The sequence below is a fragment of the Amphiura filiformis genome, chromosome 8 (assembly GCF_039555335.1).
Source record: "Amphiura filiformis chromosome 8, Afil_fr2py, whole genome shotgun sequence".
NCBI classification, from domain to species: Eukaryota; Metazoa; Echinodermata; class Ophiuroidea; order Amphilepidida; family Amphiuridae; genus Amphiura; species Amphiura filiformis.
This window is the reverse complement of record NC_092635.1, coordinates 33364010-33385703: the sequence shown is the minus strand read 5'-3', so window position 1 is coordinate 33385703 and position 21694 is coordinate 33364010. Positions and strand designations below refer to the sequence as shown.

General features: G+C 38.5%; 1 protein-coding gene across 2 annotated transcripts in view; it reads right to left on the bottom strand.

Annotated features, from left to right (window-relative positions):
• Positions 1–21694, bottom strand: part of LOC140158975 (uncharacterized) — a 564514-nt gene that overhangs the window by 535028 nt on the left and 7792 nt on the right. The window contains exons 3-4 of one of the 2 annotated variants that reach the window (XR_011859839.1): positions 17886–18144; positions 15916–16262 (exon numbers count right to left, since the gene is read on the bottom strand). Coding sequence is in view for 1 of the 2 variants with exons in the window: in XM_072182277.1 (XP_072038378.1) it covers positions 17894–18144 (251 nt within the window). In the remaining variant the exon portion in view is untranslated. Of the gene's footprint in view, positions 1–15549; positions 16263–17885; positions 18145–21694 lie in introns of those variants that run through there. The other variant, XM_072182277.1, reaches the window with a different exon arrangement.

Here is a 21694-nt window from a genome sequence, read left to right as displayed (position 1 = left end):
TCGTCAAAGGTCACGAGGTCCTGTCCGGGTCAAAGGTCAACCGGAAATACAGCCATTTTGAAAAGGTCAACCGGAAATGCCCCTCATTAATATTCAGATATGCTAATTAGCCATGCCCCTCATTAATATTTATATATATATGCATGAGCTAGCTCGCGAATATACATGGGCGATATACATTGAGAATTCACCCCCCCCCCGGGGTACACATAATTATTGCACCACCCCTAATATGAAGACTGTATGGGCCGTTAAACGAGATTTTTTTGACAGCTACGGGACATTTTTGGCACATAACGTCCATTTGAAATATGACGAAACTCATCAGGATATCGTGATCGACCTAGAAGAGAAAACGGATAAAGGCATGGACGTAGGCAAAGCGGTGAAAATAACGTTAGCTAAACATCGATCTCAATTCGCCGGGCTTTTCCAACAAGACGAAGAGGATGACGAGATGGAAAGCGATGACTAAAGCGCATTAATCGACCGCACTTTTCTGGAAGTTGCTAATAAAAGTTTAAAAAGAAGATAGAATCTTGATTACGTTTGTTTTTTTCATTTTACGTGCTCATTGACTCCTTTCCATGCTCATTTCCCTGCTCATTTCCTTGCTCATTTCGCTGCTCATTCGCTCATTTCACTGCTCATTCGCTCATTTCACTGCTCATTCGCTCATTTCACTGCTCATTCACTCATTTCCCTGCTCATTCGCTCATTTCACCGTCCCTAAATATTAACGTCCCTAAATATGAACGCTGGTAAAAAATCAACTTCTCGATTCAAAATGGCGGTATTTTATTTACATTCGCTCATTCATTCATCTGTGGCAATAGCCGCGTCCTCATGATTTGTTTTAAAAAATTTTGGAATTTTTTTTGAACATTTTTTCGAATTTTTTTTTTGTTCTTTTTTTTGAATTTTTTTATATTTGAAATTGTTTTTGATTTTTTTTTTTTTTTACATTTTTTTTTGACTTTTTTTTTGAAATTTTTTTAGAAATTTTTTTTTTTTTGAGAATTTTTTGAAATTTTTTTCAATTTTTTTTCAACATTTTTTGGGGGATTTTTTGGAACGATTAGCCACGCCCACCTCATTAATATTCATATATGCTAATTAGTCACGCACCTCATTCATATTCATATATGCTAATTAGCCACGCCTACCTCATTAATATTCATGAGCTCGTGTGACCTTGAAATGGTCTCTGAATACGTACTTACTACTTACGAAAATTCCAAAATAGTACAAAACAAAAAATTTAAGTGAAGCACACAGCAATAACAAAATCAGAAAAAAAAGATAAAGAAAACCCCAAAACTAAATGCAACCAAAAGAAAATGATACTTGGAACTGGTAATTTTTTACATGTTTTTGGTTTGAATTTGTCTGGTATCTTGAGCACCATTATAAAGGTTAAGTTAGTCTTAATAGGTAAACATGTTTAATGTTATCTTAAGTATAACATGCATGCTATCTTCAGTTGATAGCATTCAATCGTTATCTTCAGTAGATAATCGCGTGAAATCATCAGTAGATAACACTCAATTGCTATCTTTAATAGATATTCATGCTATCTTCAGTAGATAGCACTCGAATGATATCTTCATTAGCTCAACTGGCACGCGTCTGATAGACCCATTAGTACGCGCAATATAAAAGGCAACCACTCGACTCGGACTTAGGCCTGCACCTATAATGTCCATATTGCGTATTTTGTCGCGTGCGGTTTGCAAATGTTTGCACATTATTTATCTAGGGAAGCCTCTTCAAATATCCCCGCGCTGCCAAGCTGCGTTGATTGGTCGGATACAATATCGTTGTTTTAGTCGCTTACACAAACGTTTATGCAGTGAGAACATGGACGTGGTATACAGAAAGATCGCATGACCCAGGATCGGTAAAAGTGAATTCCCACAAAGTACCGGGAACTGGATGGCGTATTGCCTACAGATTAGAAGGGTCCATGTATTGGGTTGATTTTTAATGTTATATAGTCTACAGTACCATGGATCCATGGACCCGAAGGAGGGTCTACTCGCATTGGCGACATATTCGCTGGTATTAAGTAGCGATTTTCTTTGCATTGTCTCGTCAGATGACATTATCTGAAAGTGAAAACTAACATTTTATACCAAAAAAATACAATTCTATTTCTTATGTAAATGTTATAATATGGCTTTAAGTCATAAGATGATGAAATCGTGTATTTTTGCTATCAGCTGCAGATATGCGTGTTACTGTTAGTTGTCATTTTTGTCCGATGAACGAGATAAATATTTATTTTATAGGATCATGTTAGTTTTAAATTCATGTAGTTCTTGCTATCTACTGATAGCTCAAATAAAACGCAGGCTCATGTTGTAATTTGTCTCCTGAGATAGATTAATATTTTAGAATTGAATTAGGCCTAGCCTACTGGTGCTATATCTACTGAAGATCAAACAAAAATTTCAAGCAGCGAAGACTTGCTTTAAATATATTTATTTACTCCTTGCTTTAAAATGTTTATTTTTGACCGCCATAAATATGGAAAATTCTTGGTCTTCAGTACTAGGCTCTAGACGGTTCTAAAATAATAAGGCCTAAAAATTGTTCGATTGGCGTAACATAATTTATTTATTTTAATTTTTTTTTTTTTTCAAATTTCATTTATTTTTTGCAAAAAAAAAAAAAAGTTAGGGTCCGGCCTAATTTTAGGGTAGGTCGGGTTACGCGAATCAAACAATATTTTTAGGCCTAAGCTATCTCATTGAGGAGACAAAAAGTGACATCAATTTAATTTGAATTATCTTCAGGTATGATAGGAAAAATACATGGATACAACAGAATTATACGCCTATCAAAACAAAACATAGCAACACTTAGAAATTTTAATTTGATCTTCAGTAGATAGCACCACACTATCGATCTATTTCGTTCTAGAGATAAAAATAACAAAATTGAAGATATCTTCAGTAAATACCAAAAGCGCATGAATTCAATTTAATAGGAAAAGACTAGACTCGCTGCAATGAGCAGAAATATTTTGAATGTAATAAACAAAATACAGTCTTATACAACTTTTAATGAATAATATTCTGACTGAGAAAAGGTCATTTTGTATTTAAAAACAAAAGTTTTTTCAGTATACTGCATACTGTTATTTTGTTTCTCATACTGGTTTTGCTATCTACTGAAGATAGATAATAGACTGAGTGGCGCGAGTGATTGCGTAAAAAAACAATGCGCGAATTTGAAGCCGTACGTATACAAGGAATAGTAGCGACTGTGATGATAGGAAATTTCACGCTAGCGCCCTCCACAAAATTATATCATTATGGAATTTGAGCAAATCATTTACCGACACAAGCAGGTATACAATGTATTATTTTATCTTTATTTCGCATCTCACGAGCATAGCTCACTTGGCAAGGCATAAGACTTTGGTTCTTTAGATCGGAAGATGGTGAGTTCGAGCCTCATCACGGTCATACAAACTTTTATAAACAAAACAATTGTTCAAACTTTTCATTTATATTTTCTTGCATTTTCTAAAGACTCCTTTCGTGATTTTTTTTTTTTTCATATTTAGTTTAATTTATTCTATTGTTTTTCTTTTATTGTTTCTTTTCTTTGTTTTCTTTGTCTTTTTTTTCTTGTTTAATTTTATTTTTTCTTTATTTTTCTTTGATTCATATAATATTGGCAGGATAAGGAGAGGAGGGAACTAAAGACCCATTCAGTGATTTGCTCATCCGGACGATCGTAAAAATCATCATAATTCACCTTTGTCATTGTCATAGATGTGGTAATGATCGGATTAACTACCATAGCAATAGGTGAAAACTATTTTTGAATATACCGCGCTACACTGATACGTTCAGGCGGTACCTCTTTGAACCATATCATGCTGCACCTGTAAGATTAGTATCTTTGAAAAGACCAGTATTGTATTCAATCTATGATTGCAGACATACACAGGTGATGAGTGTAACCTGCTTGTAGCGCAGCGCGATATGTTCAAAATTGTTTTCACCTATTGCTATGGTAATTAATCCGATTAATTACGTAACTTCGCCAGCGTATAATGGCCGAATAAATTCTGACCATCACTTGGCTTGTTGGATTCGTCTATACTACAATAGAGGTTATCCACTTTACTCATGCGTGACTTCTAACAAAAGGCGCTGGTTCCCGTAGTATTCCTCATTCAAACTAATTCAATGCACGACCTCGGAGATACCTGCATGACTTTGGCGGGCTATTTTGAAATAGTCATGGTCGCACATGCAGGTACTTCTTTGAAAGTCCTAAACAAGGTATAGGAGTCGCTGGTAGGATATGCAGCTTATAGAACACGGATAACCTCTATTCGCTGTCGAAGTGACGTAATAATCGCAATAACTACCATCAAGCAGATTGCACTATATCACCCGCGTATGTCACCAAACATAGATTGAATACCACTCTTTTCATAAATACTAATCTTACATGGCGAGTGATTAGCATTTCTTTGACAACTATGGTTCAATGCATAGGTGCCACGTGAACGATGAAGTGCAGGGCTATATATTCGAAATTGTATTCATCAATTGCTATGGTAGTTAATCCGATAATTACGTCACATCGACAGCGAATAGCCTATGAGTATGGGTTCAAGTGGAACAAAAAATAGTGTATGTCCATTGCTATGGTAATTAATCATGTTAGTGTTTACATCACTACTTCGGTGAAGACAAGAGAAGTGTGCCTTCTCTACCAACGCCTGTGATATAACAGGTGCAAGCGAAACAAAATTGAATGACCAGAATAGTTTCCTTTGTCAGATGAATTGATTGAAGTTTTTGAAGACACTCTATTCTTGATAGGACAATAGATTCAAATATGGAATAATTATTATTCCTCATCTATTTTTTTTATTGAAAAAACTGCAATTGTGCCAACAGAACAATATTCATTTTGATTTCATCACAAGTCTTTCATTCTGGCGAGGGGTAGAAGATGCATATATTAAGTTCGTAAAAAGGACCAAGAGTATTAACTAAATTGAACACCCCTGCAGTAAGTTGGAACAGGTTCTTGTATACAACATTAAAATGCTTAGGGTCCTTTCATCTTTTCTGTTTCTGTTTCGGTTTCCGGTTTCGGTTTCGGATCTCATTGTTATTTTGAAGTGTAAGCATGGTACGTGTGAACAATCCTTTTATTCTAGTCTTTTGTTGACTACAGAAAAGTTGAACGAAGATAACTTCTGTTTCGGTTTCGGGAGTTATGTTAATTTCTGGCATGAAAAAGTGAGATGAGAGGGTTGATGCTAATCTAGACAAAAGAAGTGTCTAAATTTTACGGTCGTAAATTCGCGATAAATTGTACGGCTTCAATTGACTTGCGTTGGGTGTATACACCAATCCGAGAAGCGTTTACTGTATTTGGCCCTCTATTGACGGCAACACAGATGTACCAGAGCGGGAGATTTAATTCGTAATTCAATACTCATGATTGTGTATTGAATATCACTGTTGTGTACAATTCCCGGGTACAAATCTGTATAGCACACAATAAATAATGGATGGAACCCCCGACCTCGGGACACCGCAGTTTTACATCGGGGACACCGCAGTAATGGCGAAGTCGGATAGGTGTATAGGTACTCCAGCCTAAGCGGGAGTAGATTGTGAACATTGCCCAACGTAGAAATATATACATTAACACGAGTAATCAGTGTTGCCAAGAATTACGTACTTGTTCGTGCAATCGCGCAAAAATCGGTTATATTATGATTATGTAGCGATTAAACGGGGAATTGTTTTCGTCCCAAATACACCTTAAAACTTGGTAATATGCAACACCAGAGAAGTGCGTTGAAGTGAAACTAATAGGATTTCTTTCATTGGAATTGGTAATCTGATAATTGCTTCAGGCAAAATTGCCAGACTCAAAATATATTTTAAATGTATATTATATGAGAGAGTGGGGATGCTAGACGAGGAGATGATCTGGTGGAGGAGAGGAGAGGAGAGGAGAGGAGATCGAGAGAAGAGAGGGGGCGAGCAGAGCAGGGAGGAGTTTATTCCGTTTATTTTGATTTTTCCACGTTGATCATAGGCCTACTGCTAAAACAGTGAGAGGGAGAGAAGGGTAAAGGAAATACAACATCCAATATAATTCAGAGAAGAGGCAGGGGTACTTTTTTTTAAAAGTAAGAGTGAGTAAGATTGCCCACTTGAGACGCCAGTGTTGCATATAATTGACTTATCCAACCTTTATTGACATAAGTGTGATTGACAGCACCTATTATTACCTCTTCAAATGAGAAGCATGATACCCCAAACGTAACAATGAAGTCAACTTACACACCATCCTACTTAATCCCTTGCGTTTTCGTTTCTGAACAATAGAACTCCCAAAACAGAAAACTTGAAACGAGGGTTAGATTAGATTTGCTTCATATATTTTCCAGCACGATGAAAGTGTTCTTGTGCGGGCTTCTTGCGGTTGGAATGCGTCATTGAGCGTGTTTATAGTGGTATACGGTATTTATACGGTATCCTTATACGTATATGGGATTAGGCTGGAATGTCACTTATCCGTTATCTCAGCTGTTTATTCGCTACTTGCACGGTTCCGCCATTATGCACTATGTGCGGGAGAGCCTCGAACTGGCAGCATACATGAAAGGAAGAATTATGTAACCTTACACAGAACGTTATGACTAGTTCAATTCCCATTCATGTATGCTGCCAGTTCGAGGCTCTCCCCGCACATAGTGCATAATGGCGGAACCGTGCAAGTAGCGAATAGTGGCGACCAATAGCGCTATTCTGAATCCGAGGTGGTTGAACTCAGCGTGTTCGAGGTCACCGCAGTGCAATGTGGGAGACACAAATATAGTGCCATTTTCAAATAGTTTGCCGTCGAAACGATACCGGCCATTTTTTAACATTATTGCTGCAGTACCGTACCATATGTGTAGGTTATGTGTTATTAAACTGACAAATATGTGCTAATTAGGCCTATATAACCCTGCTCCACTTCCTTGAATAACGGTATCGTTAATCCCTGTCTGTTTATAGTGGCCGTATACGGAATGGATATACTGCAATATCCATCGATTTCGAAGGATATCAGTTCCGTATAATACGTGCGGCAAATAGCGCTATTGGTCTGTTTATAGTGGCGATCAATACCGTATAAGATGTACTTATACACCAATCCGAGAAGCGTTTACTGTATTTGGCCCTCTATTGACGGCAACACAGATGTACCAGAGCGGGAGATTTAATTCGTAATTCAATACTCATGATTGTGTATTGAATATCACTGTTGTGTACAATTCCCGGGTACAATTCTGTATAGCACACAATAAATAATGGATAGAACCCCCGACCTCGGGACACCGCAGTTTTACATCGGGGACACCGCAGTAATGGCGAAGTCGGATAGGTGTATACGCTAAATACCGTATAATCTGGCTCACTATAAACAGACTCATTATGGCAACAGCGGGCTAGTCGTAGGGGAAGGTTACTACCTTCGCAGGGATAGGGACAACCCCCACGATGAGAACGCAGTTGCCCAGGGATCGATACAAAGGGATGGGCATCCTAGTATTACGTAACAAACCGGAAGATGTAGTTTAAGTCTAGACAATAGGCGGATTAGCGGCCATTTTGTCTTCGACATGATTTTATTCACGTGTCCTTATACTTTAGTACACAAATATATAAGTTAACATGTTTACAATATTAAAATTATATTTTGAATAATCAATTATATTCTGTAGTAAATCGATCAAATGACGGTGATTGTTTAGGTATTATATGCTTGATAAAATTAAACTGACCAGCTAGTATTCTCCTCCGCCGTCAGTGTGATTCCAGACATTCCACGTACCATGTTGAGAAGGTGGAGGAGACTAAAGCTGTATTAACGAACACGCATGCGTTAAAAATGATGTAGTTTAAGTCGAACAATAGAGTGACGTAGTTTCCGGCATTGTTCCTATGCACTTTCACCCTCCTGAGTTGCCATTGTCGACCGTTCTGGCCGCAAGAAAGCTAGTCTAAAAAGAGACGCGGCCACGGTGGTGGCCGGTCTTTTTGATGACACACTTATGCACATAAGTAGAAACAAAATCGTGCTTAAGCCAAAAACGCACCATACCTACCATTCCTCAAGAATTGGGATGGCACAAAGGTGCAACATAGGTTTTTATTGCAAAGACGAGGACAGACAAGTAGTTACAACACATCTTTCTAACCGTGGGTCTCGCTATTATTTAGAATAAATGCTTTTACTAGTTTCTATAAAACCACAAAATTACTAAAAAAAACTATAAAAAAAACTAAAAAAAAAAAAAAAAAACCAAACAAAAAAACACCTACAATTAAAAGTAGAAAGGTAGATTTGAAGAAAGATAAAAAGAACATGTCAAAAGTTAAAATTAAACGAGAATGAAAAAACGGAACCGGTGCCCGGACCATGCTCTCTTCAGTTCCAAAGTCTGACGCTCTATCAATTGAGCTATACGATCCTGATATACGAAACAGTCGTTATTATGTCAATACAATTGATTGGTGTTACAACATACTTAGATGGAATGCATAGCCACCCAGTGCCAGTATAATTATATTTGCTCAAACTCCAAATACAAAAAGCAACCAATTTTATTGAGGGCGTTTCTTAGGTATATCCTTGTAGACGGGGTTTTACGGTATATGTTTTATCAATGAAATTCATTAGTTTCCGGGAGAAGTCGATTGGTCGAAAGTTTAAGGTGACGAGCTGTCGTACCTAATTGCATACGGCTGTATTTAGTGAACTGCTGTATGGCTGGTAAGTGGTATGGCTCAAAACAGGTTCAAAATTGGGACCACCAGTTCCTTGTCATGCTTGTATTGTACAAATGTATTGTCCTTGACCTTGGGTGTGGAGTGGACACCAGCTTGGAAGAACTTTGCCGACGTTTGTAAATCATTGACAGTGCAGCGCATATGCGCATCCCGCATTGCATGCCCATGAACGCATAGTCCGAGACTGTTTTGCTTATTGTGTACTTGCGCAGGATTGACATATGATTGAAAGCATGACACTAGCCCGAGGTACTCACACCTCCGTCACTACGATTTCCACTGTCCTCCGTTGTGAGGAAGGAACAACTAGGGCCATGATGTTTCGGGCTAGCATGACACATGATATTGAAGTAAGTAGTAAGCTTACCACACCGGGACCACACATGCCATGAACTGCAGTCCGGTAACTGTATAAATATGTCAATGTGTTAATGACCTGGGGGGGGGGGCACTCATATACTCAAGTCACGTGATTGACTTTCAAAAATGACCCTAAACTAGTCTAGGATGTCAAAAATATGTCAAACTAACCCTATAAACGAAGATTTTATTGAAATAAAAACACCCGTATAATTTAATAAGAGAGGAATAAGTTTGAAACCAAGGCCGGGTAATTTGACATCCATCTTTGATCGTGATCAACGAATATCATACAATCGTGATCAATTGATCGCTATTCAACCTGCATGCTTGACTAAAGATTTGGCTTCCAAACTTCGATCGCTAGAAATTGGCACTGGCCTACCACGTAAACGTTAACACCGCAAAATGGTAAGCCTATGGAAATTAATTGTGATCATCTGAAATGGATGTGTTTTAATACTCAATCATGTCGCGAAGTAGCTACTGACATTTCTGAAATTGTCCTTGATAATGACCTAGACATCTTAATGTTAACTGAAATGTGGCTATACACTGAAGGTGATGAGGCATATGAAAGTACAATGACCCCACATGGTTACAAGTTTTACTCTTTCGCACGTTGCAGAAAAAGAGTCGGAATTGCTTTCATCATTAGATCCAACTTATGTCCAGATATGTCAAATTTACTCTGTTGAACTACTCTTCCTTTGAAAGTGTTGAAATGAAGTTGTGTGCTAACCAACTTTCAGTTACATGCATTTGTTTATATAGAATCCATCATACCAAGAAGAAGAATGTAACTTTTAATGGTTTTATGTGCGACTTTGTCGATATGCTTTCCTCGTATGCGGATTCAAACAGTGATTTGTCATTCATTGGTGACTTTAACCTGCCCTTCGATGAGCCTGGTGAATCTTGTGTGAAACGTGTTAATGCTGTGTTATCCGACTTCCAACTCTTGCAACTTGTAGATAAACCTACCCATATTAAAAATCATATTCTCGATTGGGCCGTAGTACGGAATGAAAGATCTCTTATAACTTTTAATGATGTTCGTATTTATTGGGGAACATTGCAATATGGCCTACTTTAATCCACAGGCACGCACAGAGGTGGTTGTTGACGCGAGCCCAGTGGGACTTTGCGCAATGCTCGTGCAACTTGATGACACTAATAATGCATCAACTCTAGTCTCCCTAGCCTGCCGGTCGCTGACCGAGGTTGAACAACGTTATTCGCAAACGGAACGCGAAGCCTTAGCAGCAGCATGGGGCTGTCAGCATTTCCACTTGTACTTATACGGTAGTGAATTTACATATTGTGACTGACCACAAACCACTGGTACCGCTATTTAACAATGTACAGTGTACACTCTAAACCGCCTTGCCGCGTTGAGAAGCTTATCTTGAAACTACAGCAATACACTTATGAAGTTGTATACCGCCCTGGTAAGAATAATCCAGCAGATTACCTATCTCGCCATCCACTCTCCAGCACCGCACCAGAAATGGACACAGACGAACATGTTAACTTTATTCTTAATAGTGCCATTCCTGAGTCTGTGAGTTTGAAAGACATTCAAGAAGCTATTGAAACAGACGAAACTCTACAGCGATGTAAGCAGGCACACCGCTCTAACTCATGGCAGAAAGAAATCGCCGATGCAACAGGGGATGTCAAGACAGAGCTGACCCTTCTAAATCGCGTAAGAGATGAGATCACAGAAACCTCATATGATGTCTTACTTCGCAATGATAGGATCATATTCATAGTACCTCAATCGCTGCGCCAAAAGGTCATCGACCTAGCACACAAAGGCCATTTGGGAGTGGTCAAAACAAAGCAGCTACTTCGACAGAAAGTATGGTTTCCGGGGATAGACAAGAAAGTTGAGGAAACCATTGCAAAATGCATACCGTGTCAAGCAACACACATAGACAACAGTCATGAAGAAGTACACATGTCTGAATTACCAACTGCTCCATGGACACACCTAAGCACAGACTTTAAAGAAATAGGACAGAACAAAGGCTACCTGCTTGTAGTCATTGATGACTACAGTCGCTTTCCTGTAGTGGAACCAGTGAGCTCAACATCAGCAAAGGCAGTGATCCCTAAACTAGATAAGATTTTTGCAATGTTTGGCATCCCAGAGGTCTTGCGCACCGACAATGGCCCGCCTTTTAACAGTGATGACTTTGCCAAGTTTGCGCAACACATGGGATTTCAACACCGCAAGATAATGCCCAGATGGCCACAAGCTAATCTCATCGCTGAAAGACTGATGAGATCACTCAAGAAAGTACACCAGACAGCGCACACAGAGCAGAAAAGCAGTCAACAAGCACTCAATGAGTTTCTTCGCAACTACAGAGCAACCCCCCATCCTACAACTGGCGCATCGCCATCGTCATTGCTCCTACGACACACAGCAAGAACACGCTTACCAGAATTTCCAGCACAGCCTAAAGCTAGCGATGACACTACGCGTCAGCATGACAAACACCAGAAAGAGCGCATGAAGCAACACGCTGACTCAAAGAGACGCGCTAAACCTGTACTAATCGGTATCAGTGACATGGTCCTCCTGAGACGAGAAGGACATATTAGCAATGAAACCTCGCCTTATGATCCAGACCCGTATCAAGTCACTGAAATCAAAGGTAGCATGGTCACCGCTGAACGAAAGGACAAGAAAGAACAAGAAAGTAACCAGAAACGCAACCTTCTTCAAAGTCCTGAAACATTACATGTCACCTGATGATGAAGACATCGACAACATTGAAATACCAGTTGATCCACCAAATGCACCACTTGATCCGCAACACCCGATTGAACGACGCAGTCAGCGCATCCGTCATCCACCCAAGCATTTGCAAGATTTTGTGAGGAATAGTGACATAGTGACATTTGTTGCCACAAATATAAATGGACTACTTAGAACAACCTCAAAGAAAAAAATCAATAGTCCAAAAAGATTGTGTAAAAATGTGTTTACATGTGTATACAAAGTCAAACAGTTGAGTACCAGTAAAGTTGGTTATTGTATCAATAATCTAAATTGACTTAAGAACTTTTTGCACTGAGCAAACTTGGGTACTTATACTGTTAAACCAAGGAAAGACTATTAAGCTGACTTTATACAAGAAATAGACTTAAGAACTTTTATACTAAGTTGACTAATGAACCTTTTTGTGCTAAGCCAGCATAAAGAATTTGGTCACTTCAAAAGGTTGAAAGTCGGTATGAAAATTTCAGTTCAAGTTTTGAAGTTAATGACTGAGCAGTTTTGTTAAACATTTTGAACTCCAGGAGATAGTTCAGAACAAATGTCTCATTGAAAGAGGCTCAGTTAGTTTTTGCAAGTTTCCAGTTAAAAAAAAATGTTTCAAGTATGATCAGAAAACTTTTAGCGCAAAGCTATTTTTGTAATTGATCCAAATCACTTGGCATGTGTAACTGTTCCAGCTGATATGAACTACATGTGAATCAGAGAATTGACACTTTTGAGAAACACACATTTCACTATGTTGTTTGCAAACAATTTTATTGTGAATTACCAGTTATCTTAATTATGTACATGTCATTCTCATATTCATTCATTATGCATTACTTCATACATGTCATGCTTTCTACACATATCATTCATTCATACAGATCATCGTCATATCATCTACATGATTAGTAAATCAATTTGTATGATATTTGTGTGTACTGGTAAACATTATCATTATATTGTGCATCTCCAAAAGATGAGAGGGATGTAGTGTTGTGCGCCCGTAACTCAATTAGGCGATTAACCAATCACGTACCAGTAGTTAAACACAGCTTGTATGAAATCATAACCTTTGACCTAAATCAGCACTCGATATAAACACGATATTAGAAACATATTACCGAGTCATTTGACCATCATTATATCTGGCGTTTCATCTTATTATGCGGTCCCCAACGATCTTTCAGGCAGTTTCAAAAAGGATGCGGAATGCTTTTTTTTTATAAAGATAATCAAATCAAGTAAATTATTTTAAAAAAATTACTTTGAGCAGATATTTTTTTCTAATTTTAAAGGAGATGTTATCATGTTACGGGATCTGATAGCCCTGCATACAGTGGCATATTTTACAGCAATATTACTCAGTATTTCATGATTTTAAAAACAAAAAACAAAAAATGAAGTTGCCATTTCAGATGAAATGAACGTACTAAGAAAAATGAATGCACACTGGTGCTTTGAAGCTCTTTGAGACATAGAATTTTTTATTAGCCTTATATTAAATTGTCTTCGTTTTTCAGAATTATGTGTTTTGGTACTGCGTATACACTCTTAGAAAAAGGATTAGAATCTAAAAAAGTTCTTGAGCTCTCCTGTATCTGAAACCTTCAATGGTTCTATGAAGAACCAAAAATGGTTCTGCAAAGGCTACAATGAAGGTTCTACCAGTTTCTCTTGAGCTGTCCTGGAACCCTTGTATCAACACTGGAATACGGTGGCCAAGGGCTTAGGCAGTCAGCCATGTAGGGAGTGTTTTACACACCCAAATTTGTAAAATACACACCCAGTTTTTGCCCACATGGGCTATACTTTACTTTGTACACAAATCTTAAATTTACACACCCAGTTTTTTTGAATTTACACACCCAAACCTTCAAATCTTGCCTAAGACCCTGAGGGTGGCATGATGGTTCAGTAGGGATGCGCCTCCCATGTCCGAGAAAGTGGACCCATTTTACCAATTTTCCAAGAAAATTTTACCCATTTTTATACTGAGGCACAGATATTTTGCCTGAAAATGAGAGCCATATTTGCAGCACAGTATACCCTGGGTATACATGAAGAGTTCAGGTGTAAAATCTGATATATCCATTTTTGTCAATTTGAGATATAGGTAAAACTCATTTATCAATAATAAAGAAAATAATAAGATCAACAGGAATTATAGAAATAATTATAAACAGAATTTATCACCAGGTTCACCATCTCAAATAATAAAGAAGACAAAGAGAAACAGTGATCCCGACTGGGAATTGAACCCAGGACCTCAGGTTTACAAGACCTGTGTCTTAACCACTTGGCCACGGTAGCTTCATGAATAGGCTGGTTGAAATTTGAACCTATAAGTGGTCACTTAAACTTATCCCTGCAGGGGAGGAGGAGATATAAGTTTAAGTGACTGCTTATAGGTTCGAATTTCAACCAGCCTAATCAGAAAGCTCCCATGGCCAAGTGGTTAAGACACAGGTCTTGTTAGACTACCCCGTAGTCCACTTGCCCATTGTGCATACTCTGGATATTGTATTTAAGCTTAAAACGCTGATTTAATTAATGTGTGCACAATTGATAGATTTTCACATCTGATCTTTTCAGTCACCCTACTCCCTCTCTTTGTTAGCTTCCCAAGTAGACTACTGACTTTGCCTTGCGGTTAAGATTTTAAACACGGGACTCTATGGAGAGTTAGGCCAATTTCTGGCCTAACTAAAATTAACCATGATGTAATGCATCTTTAAATGGATCTGCCTTGTGATTGGTCGCCCATATCTCGCTATGGTTTAAATCTTCTGGGCCAGCGCCATTACCATTAACTACACCGTACACAACTGTCTGTGGTATTTGCGGCGCTTTTGTTTTGACGCGAAAGTTAATCTCTCATCAAACATCTAGCGTGTACTTGTGGTTAATGGACTGATAAACAAGTATGCTTGACAGTGTGTTTTAGGCGCAAAGTCCAGGGGTAAAGTTCTGCTTACAATTCAAAGTCCATAGTCGAATTTTTCGGGGTTCGCTATCAATAAACTGGTAGATTCCAAAATCAGAATTGTTCAGTATTAAAGTGAGCCATTATAATTATGCAAGATAATGTTGCATTCAATTACTTTTATTGTTACTAATCATCTGACATTTTTAACTCTTTATGACCATTTTACTATTGAATACTTTAATTTTAATAAACATCAGTATAATTTTGAGTTCAACGAAATGGGTTCATCATGACTAATAATAACATATTTTTAATAAAATTCGACTATGGCATAGTCTAAGGTCTTGTAAACCTGAGGTCCTGGGTTCAATTCTTTGGCGGGTTTACTTTTTCTGCTTATCTTTATTATTCGCGACGGCGAACCTGGTGAAAAAGTCTGTTTATTTGTAAACATTGTAGTTTTTCAAAGTAGGGTGTCTATTTAAAGGCACATAATAGCAGGTGTTGATGGCATTGACTCAATAATTTGAAAATGGGTCATTATTGGTTAACATCTGAAGTTCCAGGGATGTCTATTTGCCCCCAAAGGGGAGGGAATAATTTTACCCCTTCGGGAAAGAATTTTGTGTTTTAAAAAATATTTAAAAAAAAAGAAGAAATCAATATGATTCAAGGAAGATTGAAATAAAATGAACTGATTGAAGGGAAAAGTGTATAACTTTCATGTTTTATGACTATTTTTTGGAATTAAATTGATAAGATAGTCACTGGCTGACAGTGCCTGCTCTACAGGGTATAGGTGAATTCATCTACATGTAGTATCATTTAGGGAAGAATTAAAACGGGTACATAGAGCAATTAGCATACATGGAACAGTCCCTGGCTTTAACCCAGTGCCATCCCAAAAATAATTATTTTGAGGGAAATCAGGAAGAGTTTGGTCAGTAATTCTTCCCTGCCTGGGCAATGGTGACTAATGGTCATACTACATTGTATAGGTAATAAAACACACAAACATTAAGGAAGCTGGTTCCTACTTTACACATTTCATGCAAATCCATTTTCTTTTAGGGAAGCATGAATTTTGGGATTCTAAGGGAAGACAGAACCACCCATTAGCTAACTTAAACTTGTCCAATTTTGTCTTCCATGGTTATCCTTCCCTAGATGCAATAGTTCAGTGGTAATTTCCAAACTCTGCTACAGAAGATTTTTTATTAAGGCTTTATAAATCAGAAAAGCTGAAAATGTAATTTGAGAAGGTCCAATACTTTTGTACAAAGCAAATTCAACATTGATAATATTGAAAGTTCCTGTTTTATTTCCATCAGGTCCCATTCAACAGCAACATGGATATCCACACCTGAAAAGAGAAGATATGGATGGTACAGTCATCAATATACCACTATTACCACTATCAAGATCAGTGACATCAGGTTAGCAAAGACAGAGTTGTCATGATGGAAGCCCAGATACATGTAAGTACTATCAATATAAAAAAAAGAATATAAAAAAAATTAAAATTTGTAAGTGAAGTATAAGTCATAAATATTGTCATTTGATATTTTTGAAATACAAATTTGGCAAAACAAAGAAGAGTAAAACAGCAGAAAAAAGAGGAAAATAGCATTATTGACAAAGTTGAAGCCCCATTCAAATACATGCAGCTAATTTCTGTACTTTTAAAAGTAGAGAAATTATATTTTCATGTAAAATGTTGTATTTTGCCTTTAATACACAGCTGTTGGCTTAACCACTATGTTAGCCTATCTATGCTACTACCAAAGGTGCAAAACACTGAATTTTGAGTATGATTGTCTGAAAGAGCAAAACACTGAATGGGCCTTTATGGTTAGCTAGTGTGATGGCTGGAGCCATATTTGTCCAGTTTTAGCCATGTAACTAAAACTCTGTAGTGTACTTTGTTTTTGATATATTGATCTGACAGGAACTGGGTCAAGGAAGTCAATAATGGCATGTACATTTCCATAGGTCTTGCAGCTCTTAAGGGGGTACTACACCCCTGCCCAATTTTGTGCCTATTTTTGCATTTTTTTCAAAAATTATAGCGCATTGGGGATAAGTAAGATATGTATATTATAGGGGCAGGACTACAACTACTGCACTGGAAATTTTATTTCAGCACAGACAACAGTTGTGGAGTTACAGTCAAAATGAGGAAAACCATTATTTGATCAATAAATCAATAACTACTTGCTTTGAGTTGCTGAATTTTCAGTACAGTAGTTGTAGTCCTTGCCCCTATAATATAAATATCTTACTTGTCACCAATGTGCTATAATTTTGGAGAAAAATGCAAAAATAGGCAAAAAATTGGCCAGGGGTGTAGTACCCCCTTAAGTTGAGACCAATAACATATATAAAAAAAGAAAAATTTCGGGTGTTTTCCCAGAAATGTGGCAGAAATGACTCCCCATCAAGCCTTGAGAGTCCATACCACTCCTCTTTAGTGTTGGCTATAAATTTGGCTTTATTGGCCTCAATATATTTGAGTGCAAACACTGCTAGGTCATACTCCCCGACAACCCACCATTGTGTGTACATTTCAAAATTAATGTTTGAAAGTGGGATGTGCACATGCCCAGAAACACGACACCCCTCCACCTCACCCACACACACACACTGGGGCACACCCCCCTTACACCGGGATTCTTGTGGGGTCCAGCAATATGTGTGTATAAAATAGGCCAGTGGTTCTTTATGGGGTATATTTCTTTCACACCATTCTTGTGGGGTACCAAAAACGTACCACCAATAGTGTGTGGGGAACGTTTTTTCACACAGACCCACCTCTAAAAATAGCATTTCTGCACGTTTTAGGCCTTATGGGGTCCTATAAGCTATTTTTTCTTTATGAGATCCATGATTCATACCCCACAAAGAAGTTGTACCCCACAAGATATTGCTGCAGCTTACACAGTACCCCACAATGCTGGCACAAGTGCTCAAATATTCATATACTTACTGGCTCGGCTAATTGAAGTGACGGGCTCCTCCCAAAGTCCTCTTGAACAGGTGCAAATTAGCATCTTTGCCTATGCTCAGATTCAATAAGGTTGCACTCTCATCTCGTAGAGGCTTCCCCATGTGCATCAGTTGTTGGTATTCAGGTTTAAGGCCCTCTTTGTCACGGATCTTGTTCTTGATATCTCGGATGGTGTTGGTTGCTCGAACATCTAGCATGATGGTTTTGTCTTCGATGGTTTTCACACAGATCTGGAAAGCTGAACGAAATAAGAATCGAGTCAGTCAGTCAGTCAATCAACTGATCAATCTAGCAAAGCAATCAATTAAAGGATCCATTGATGACTTATCTCGACCTATCATTATGGAGTAAGCATAAAAAGTGACCAGTCTCAAAATCAAAATGTTTTACTCTTTCATATAAGCCTATCTAGAATGGATTTATTGCCTTGTTATCTTGGTCCTATTAGTGGTGACCTACCTACTTCAAGCAAACTATGCATTATTAATTGAGTTGCCATAAAAGGACCAACTGTGTTAGATCATTTCCTTTTCTGTTTTGACTCTTTCGGATTGCCAAATTTAACCTTTGACCTTTTTTACTCATGTCCTTGGAACGATAAGTTGGGGGTAAGTCAAACATACTGACCCCTTAATATGACCAGAAGAACATTTTGGGTGATGTTTTGAATTTTTCCCCTGTCCCCTGCATAAACTTTGACCTTGGAATTCTAAATTACGACCCAAGTGGTGGCATAGCCACAGGGATTGGGGGAGGGGGGTGGCAAATTGTCCCCCACAGGAATTTTTCAAGGATACAATGGAGATGGCAAAGTGTCATTAGAAGGACTAAAATGGACCAACAAATTTGACAAATGGGATATGTCCTCGTTTGGCGGCAAACACATCCTCACATCACACACACTAAAAGGCTGGCTATGCTCCTCGACCCAATGGTGGCAATTTCATAACCCCAAATTTCATTTTTAGCTGCCGGTAGCGGCTCTATAAGTCACCATGTCTCTCCGTTAGTCCGTCCGTTAGTCCGTCCGTTAGTCCGTCGTTAGTCCGTCCGTTAGTAACAAAGCGCTAAAAAATGCTGTTACGTCAACATCGTGTGTCGCATGGCTATGGTACTTGGTGAGGGGGAGGGCCTATACCGGGAAAGAGTTTCGTCACGAAATATGCTAATTAGGTCATTAAAGGGGCATTACACGATTTTCAACAATTTTCTGCATTTTTGAAATTTAGATTTTTTGGATGCAAATACTCTTCTGGCATTATTTGCATCAACATCGTTTGTCGCATGGCTATGGTACTTGGTGAGGGAGAGGGCCTATAGGGCAATTAAGGGAAATTTGGGAAAAGTGGGGAAAATGAGGGAAATTGAGGGGAATGGGGGAAATTAAGGGTAATTTTGGGGAAATTAAGGGAAATTCAGGTGAATTCAGGTGAATTAATTGTGGGCAATTAAGGAAATTGGGGAAAATTAGGGGAATTAAGGGAAATTTGGGAAAATTGAAGAGAATTAAGGGAAATTGAGGGAAATTCAGGTGAATTAAGGAAATTGACAAGAATTAAGGAAAATTTGGGAAAATAGAGGGAAGTTAAGGAAATTTGGGAAAATGAGGGAAATTGAGGAAAATTGGGAACATTGAGGGAAGTTAAGGAAATTGAAGAGAATTAAGGGAATTTGAGGGAAATTCAAGTGAATTAAGGGAAATTGAGGGAAGTTAAGGGAAATTGAAGAGAATTAAGGGAAATTCAGGGAAATTCAGGTGAATTAACCCTAACAGAACTAGGACTCACTAAAGCTCACTATTAAAAACGCTCTGCGTGCATGCATTCCACCGTGCTGGGTAACAGAATCAAACCCGGTGGTCGCCGCCTCGGGAAACATAGGCCGGGCCAACGTCACCCGTGTAGCTACATGCTGGTGATCTTCTGCGTGGCATGCGAGGGGTCCCAGGTTCGAATCCCGGGGGTGCCAAGTGACTTTCTTCTTCATCTTCTCTCCTTTTTCGTTCCTTCTTTCCCTTCCGATAGCACAAAAACCACGGGTAGGGTTAGGGTTAAGCTGCATGCATGTTTTCCCTATATGCCTTCTTAACCCTAACAGAACTAGGACTCACTAAAGCTCACTATTAAAAACGCTCTGCGTGCATGCATTCCACAGGACTTGATGACGCAATCAGACCAAGTCATATATACCCAGGGAATCGTTGGCCGGGCCAACGTCACCCGTGTAGTTACATGCTGGTGATCTTCTGCGTGGCATGCGAGGGGTCCCAGGTTCGAATCCCGGGGGTGCCAAGTGACTTTCTTCTTCATCTTCTCTCCATTTTCGTTCCTTCTTTCCCTTCCGATAGCACAAAAACCACGGGTAGGGTTGGGGTTAAGGGAAATTGACAAGAATTAAGGGAAATTTGGGAAAATAGAGGGATATTAAGGGAAATTTGGGAAAATGAGGGGAAATTGGGAACATTGAGGGAAGTTAAGGAAATTGAAGAGAATTAAGGAAATTGAGGGAAATTCAGGTGAATTAAGGAAATTGACAAGAATTAAGGAAATTAGGGATTTAACACTTTTGATGTCAAGGCGCTTTTTCCTGAAAATCGTGTGGACATCAAAAGTGTCCAAATCGGTTTCGAACACTTGCGATGTCAAGCTGCTTTTTTCGAAAATTGTTTGGACATCAAAAGTGTCGAAATCGGTTTCGAACACTTTCGATGTCAAGGCGCTTTTTCCGAAAATTGTTTTGACATCAAAAGTGTCGAAATCGGTTTCGAACACTTTTGATGTCAAGACGCTTTTTCCCGAAATCGTTTGGACATCAAAAGTGTCGAAATTCGTTTCGAACACTTTTAATGTCAAGGCGCTTTTTCCCGAAAATCGTTTGCACATCAAAAGTGTCCGAAATCGGTTTCCGAACACTTTTGATGTCAAGACGCTTTTTTCCCGAAAATCGTTTCGACATCAAAAGTGTCTGGAATCGGTGTCCAAACACTTTTGATGTCAAGATGCTTTTTCCCGAAAATCGTTTGGACATCAAAAGTGTCCGGAATCGGTGTCCGAACACTTTTGATGTCAAGACGCTTTTTTCCCTGAAAATCGTTTGGACATCAAATGTGTCCGAAATCGGGTTCCGAACACTTTTGATGTCAAGGCGCTTTTTCCCGAAAATCGTTTGGACATCAAAAGTGTCCGAAATCGTTTCCCAACACTTTTGATGTCAAGCCGCTTTTTTCCGAAAATCGTTTGGACATCAAAAGTGTCCGAAATTGGTTCCGAACACAATTTTTCAAATTTTGATTTTTTTTTAGTGTGGATGGAAATACCCTTTCTGGCATTATTTTAAGATGAGCGCCCTCAAAGGTTAAGCTCACAGAGGGGTTACAGGTCAAAATAGGGGTCAAACTTAAACCTGCTTCAAAGACACCATAACTGCAAAATTGAATTCCTTGTCCCGCAGCGACCGCTACGGTTACCAACGGTCCTTGTTTTTATCATGCATAAAGACAGAGTAATATTTCAGCCAAGGAAACAAAGAAAGAAAATTATCTTCACTTCTACCAAATATGAATAAACAAGAGCACCAATGGTGCTGTGGCTCTGTGCTTTATGGTGACAGTGAAAGTCGAATGTGCAACAGGTGAAAACATTTGAGTATATGTGACATATTACATTCAATGGGTACATCTGGTCGGTTGGTAGCTATCTCATTTGCAGAGCATACAATGATACATCAATCAATTTTGGGAATTACTATTTAGCCACATGGATCGAAACGGGTGGAATTGGATGGAAAAG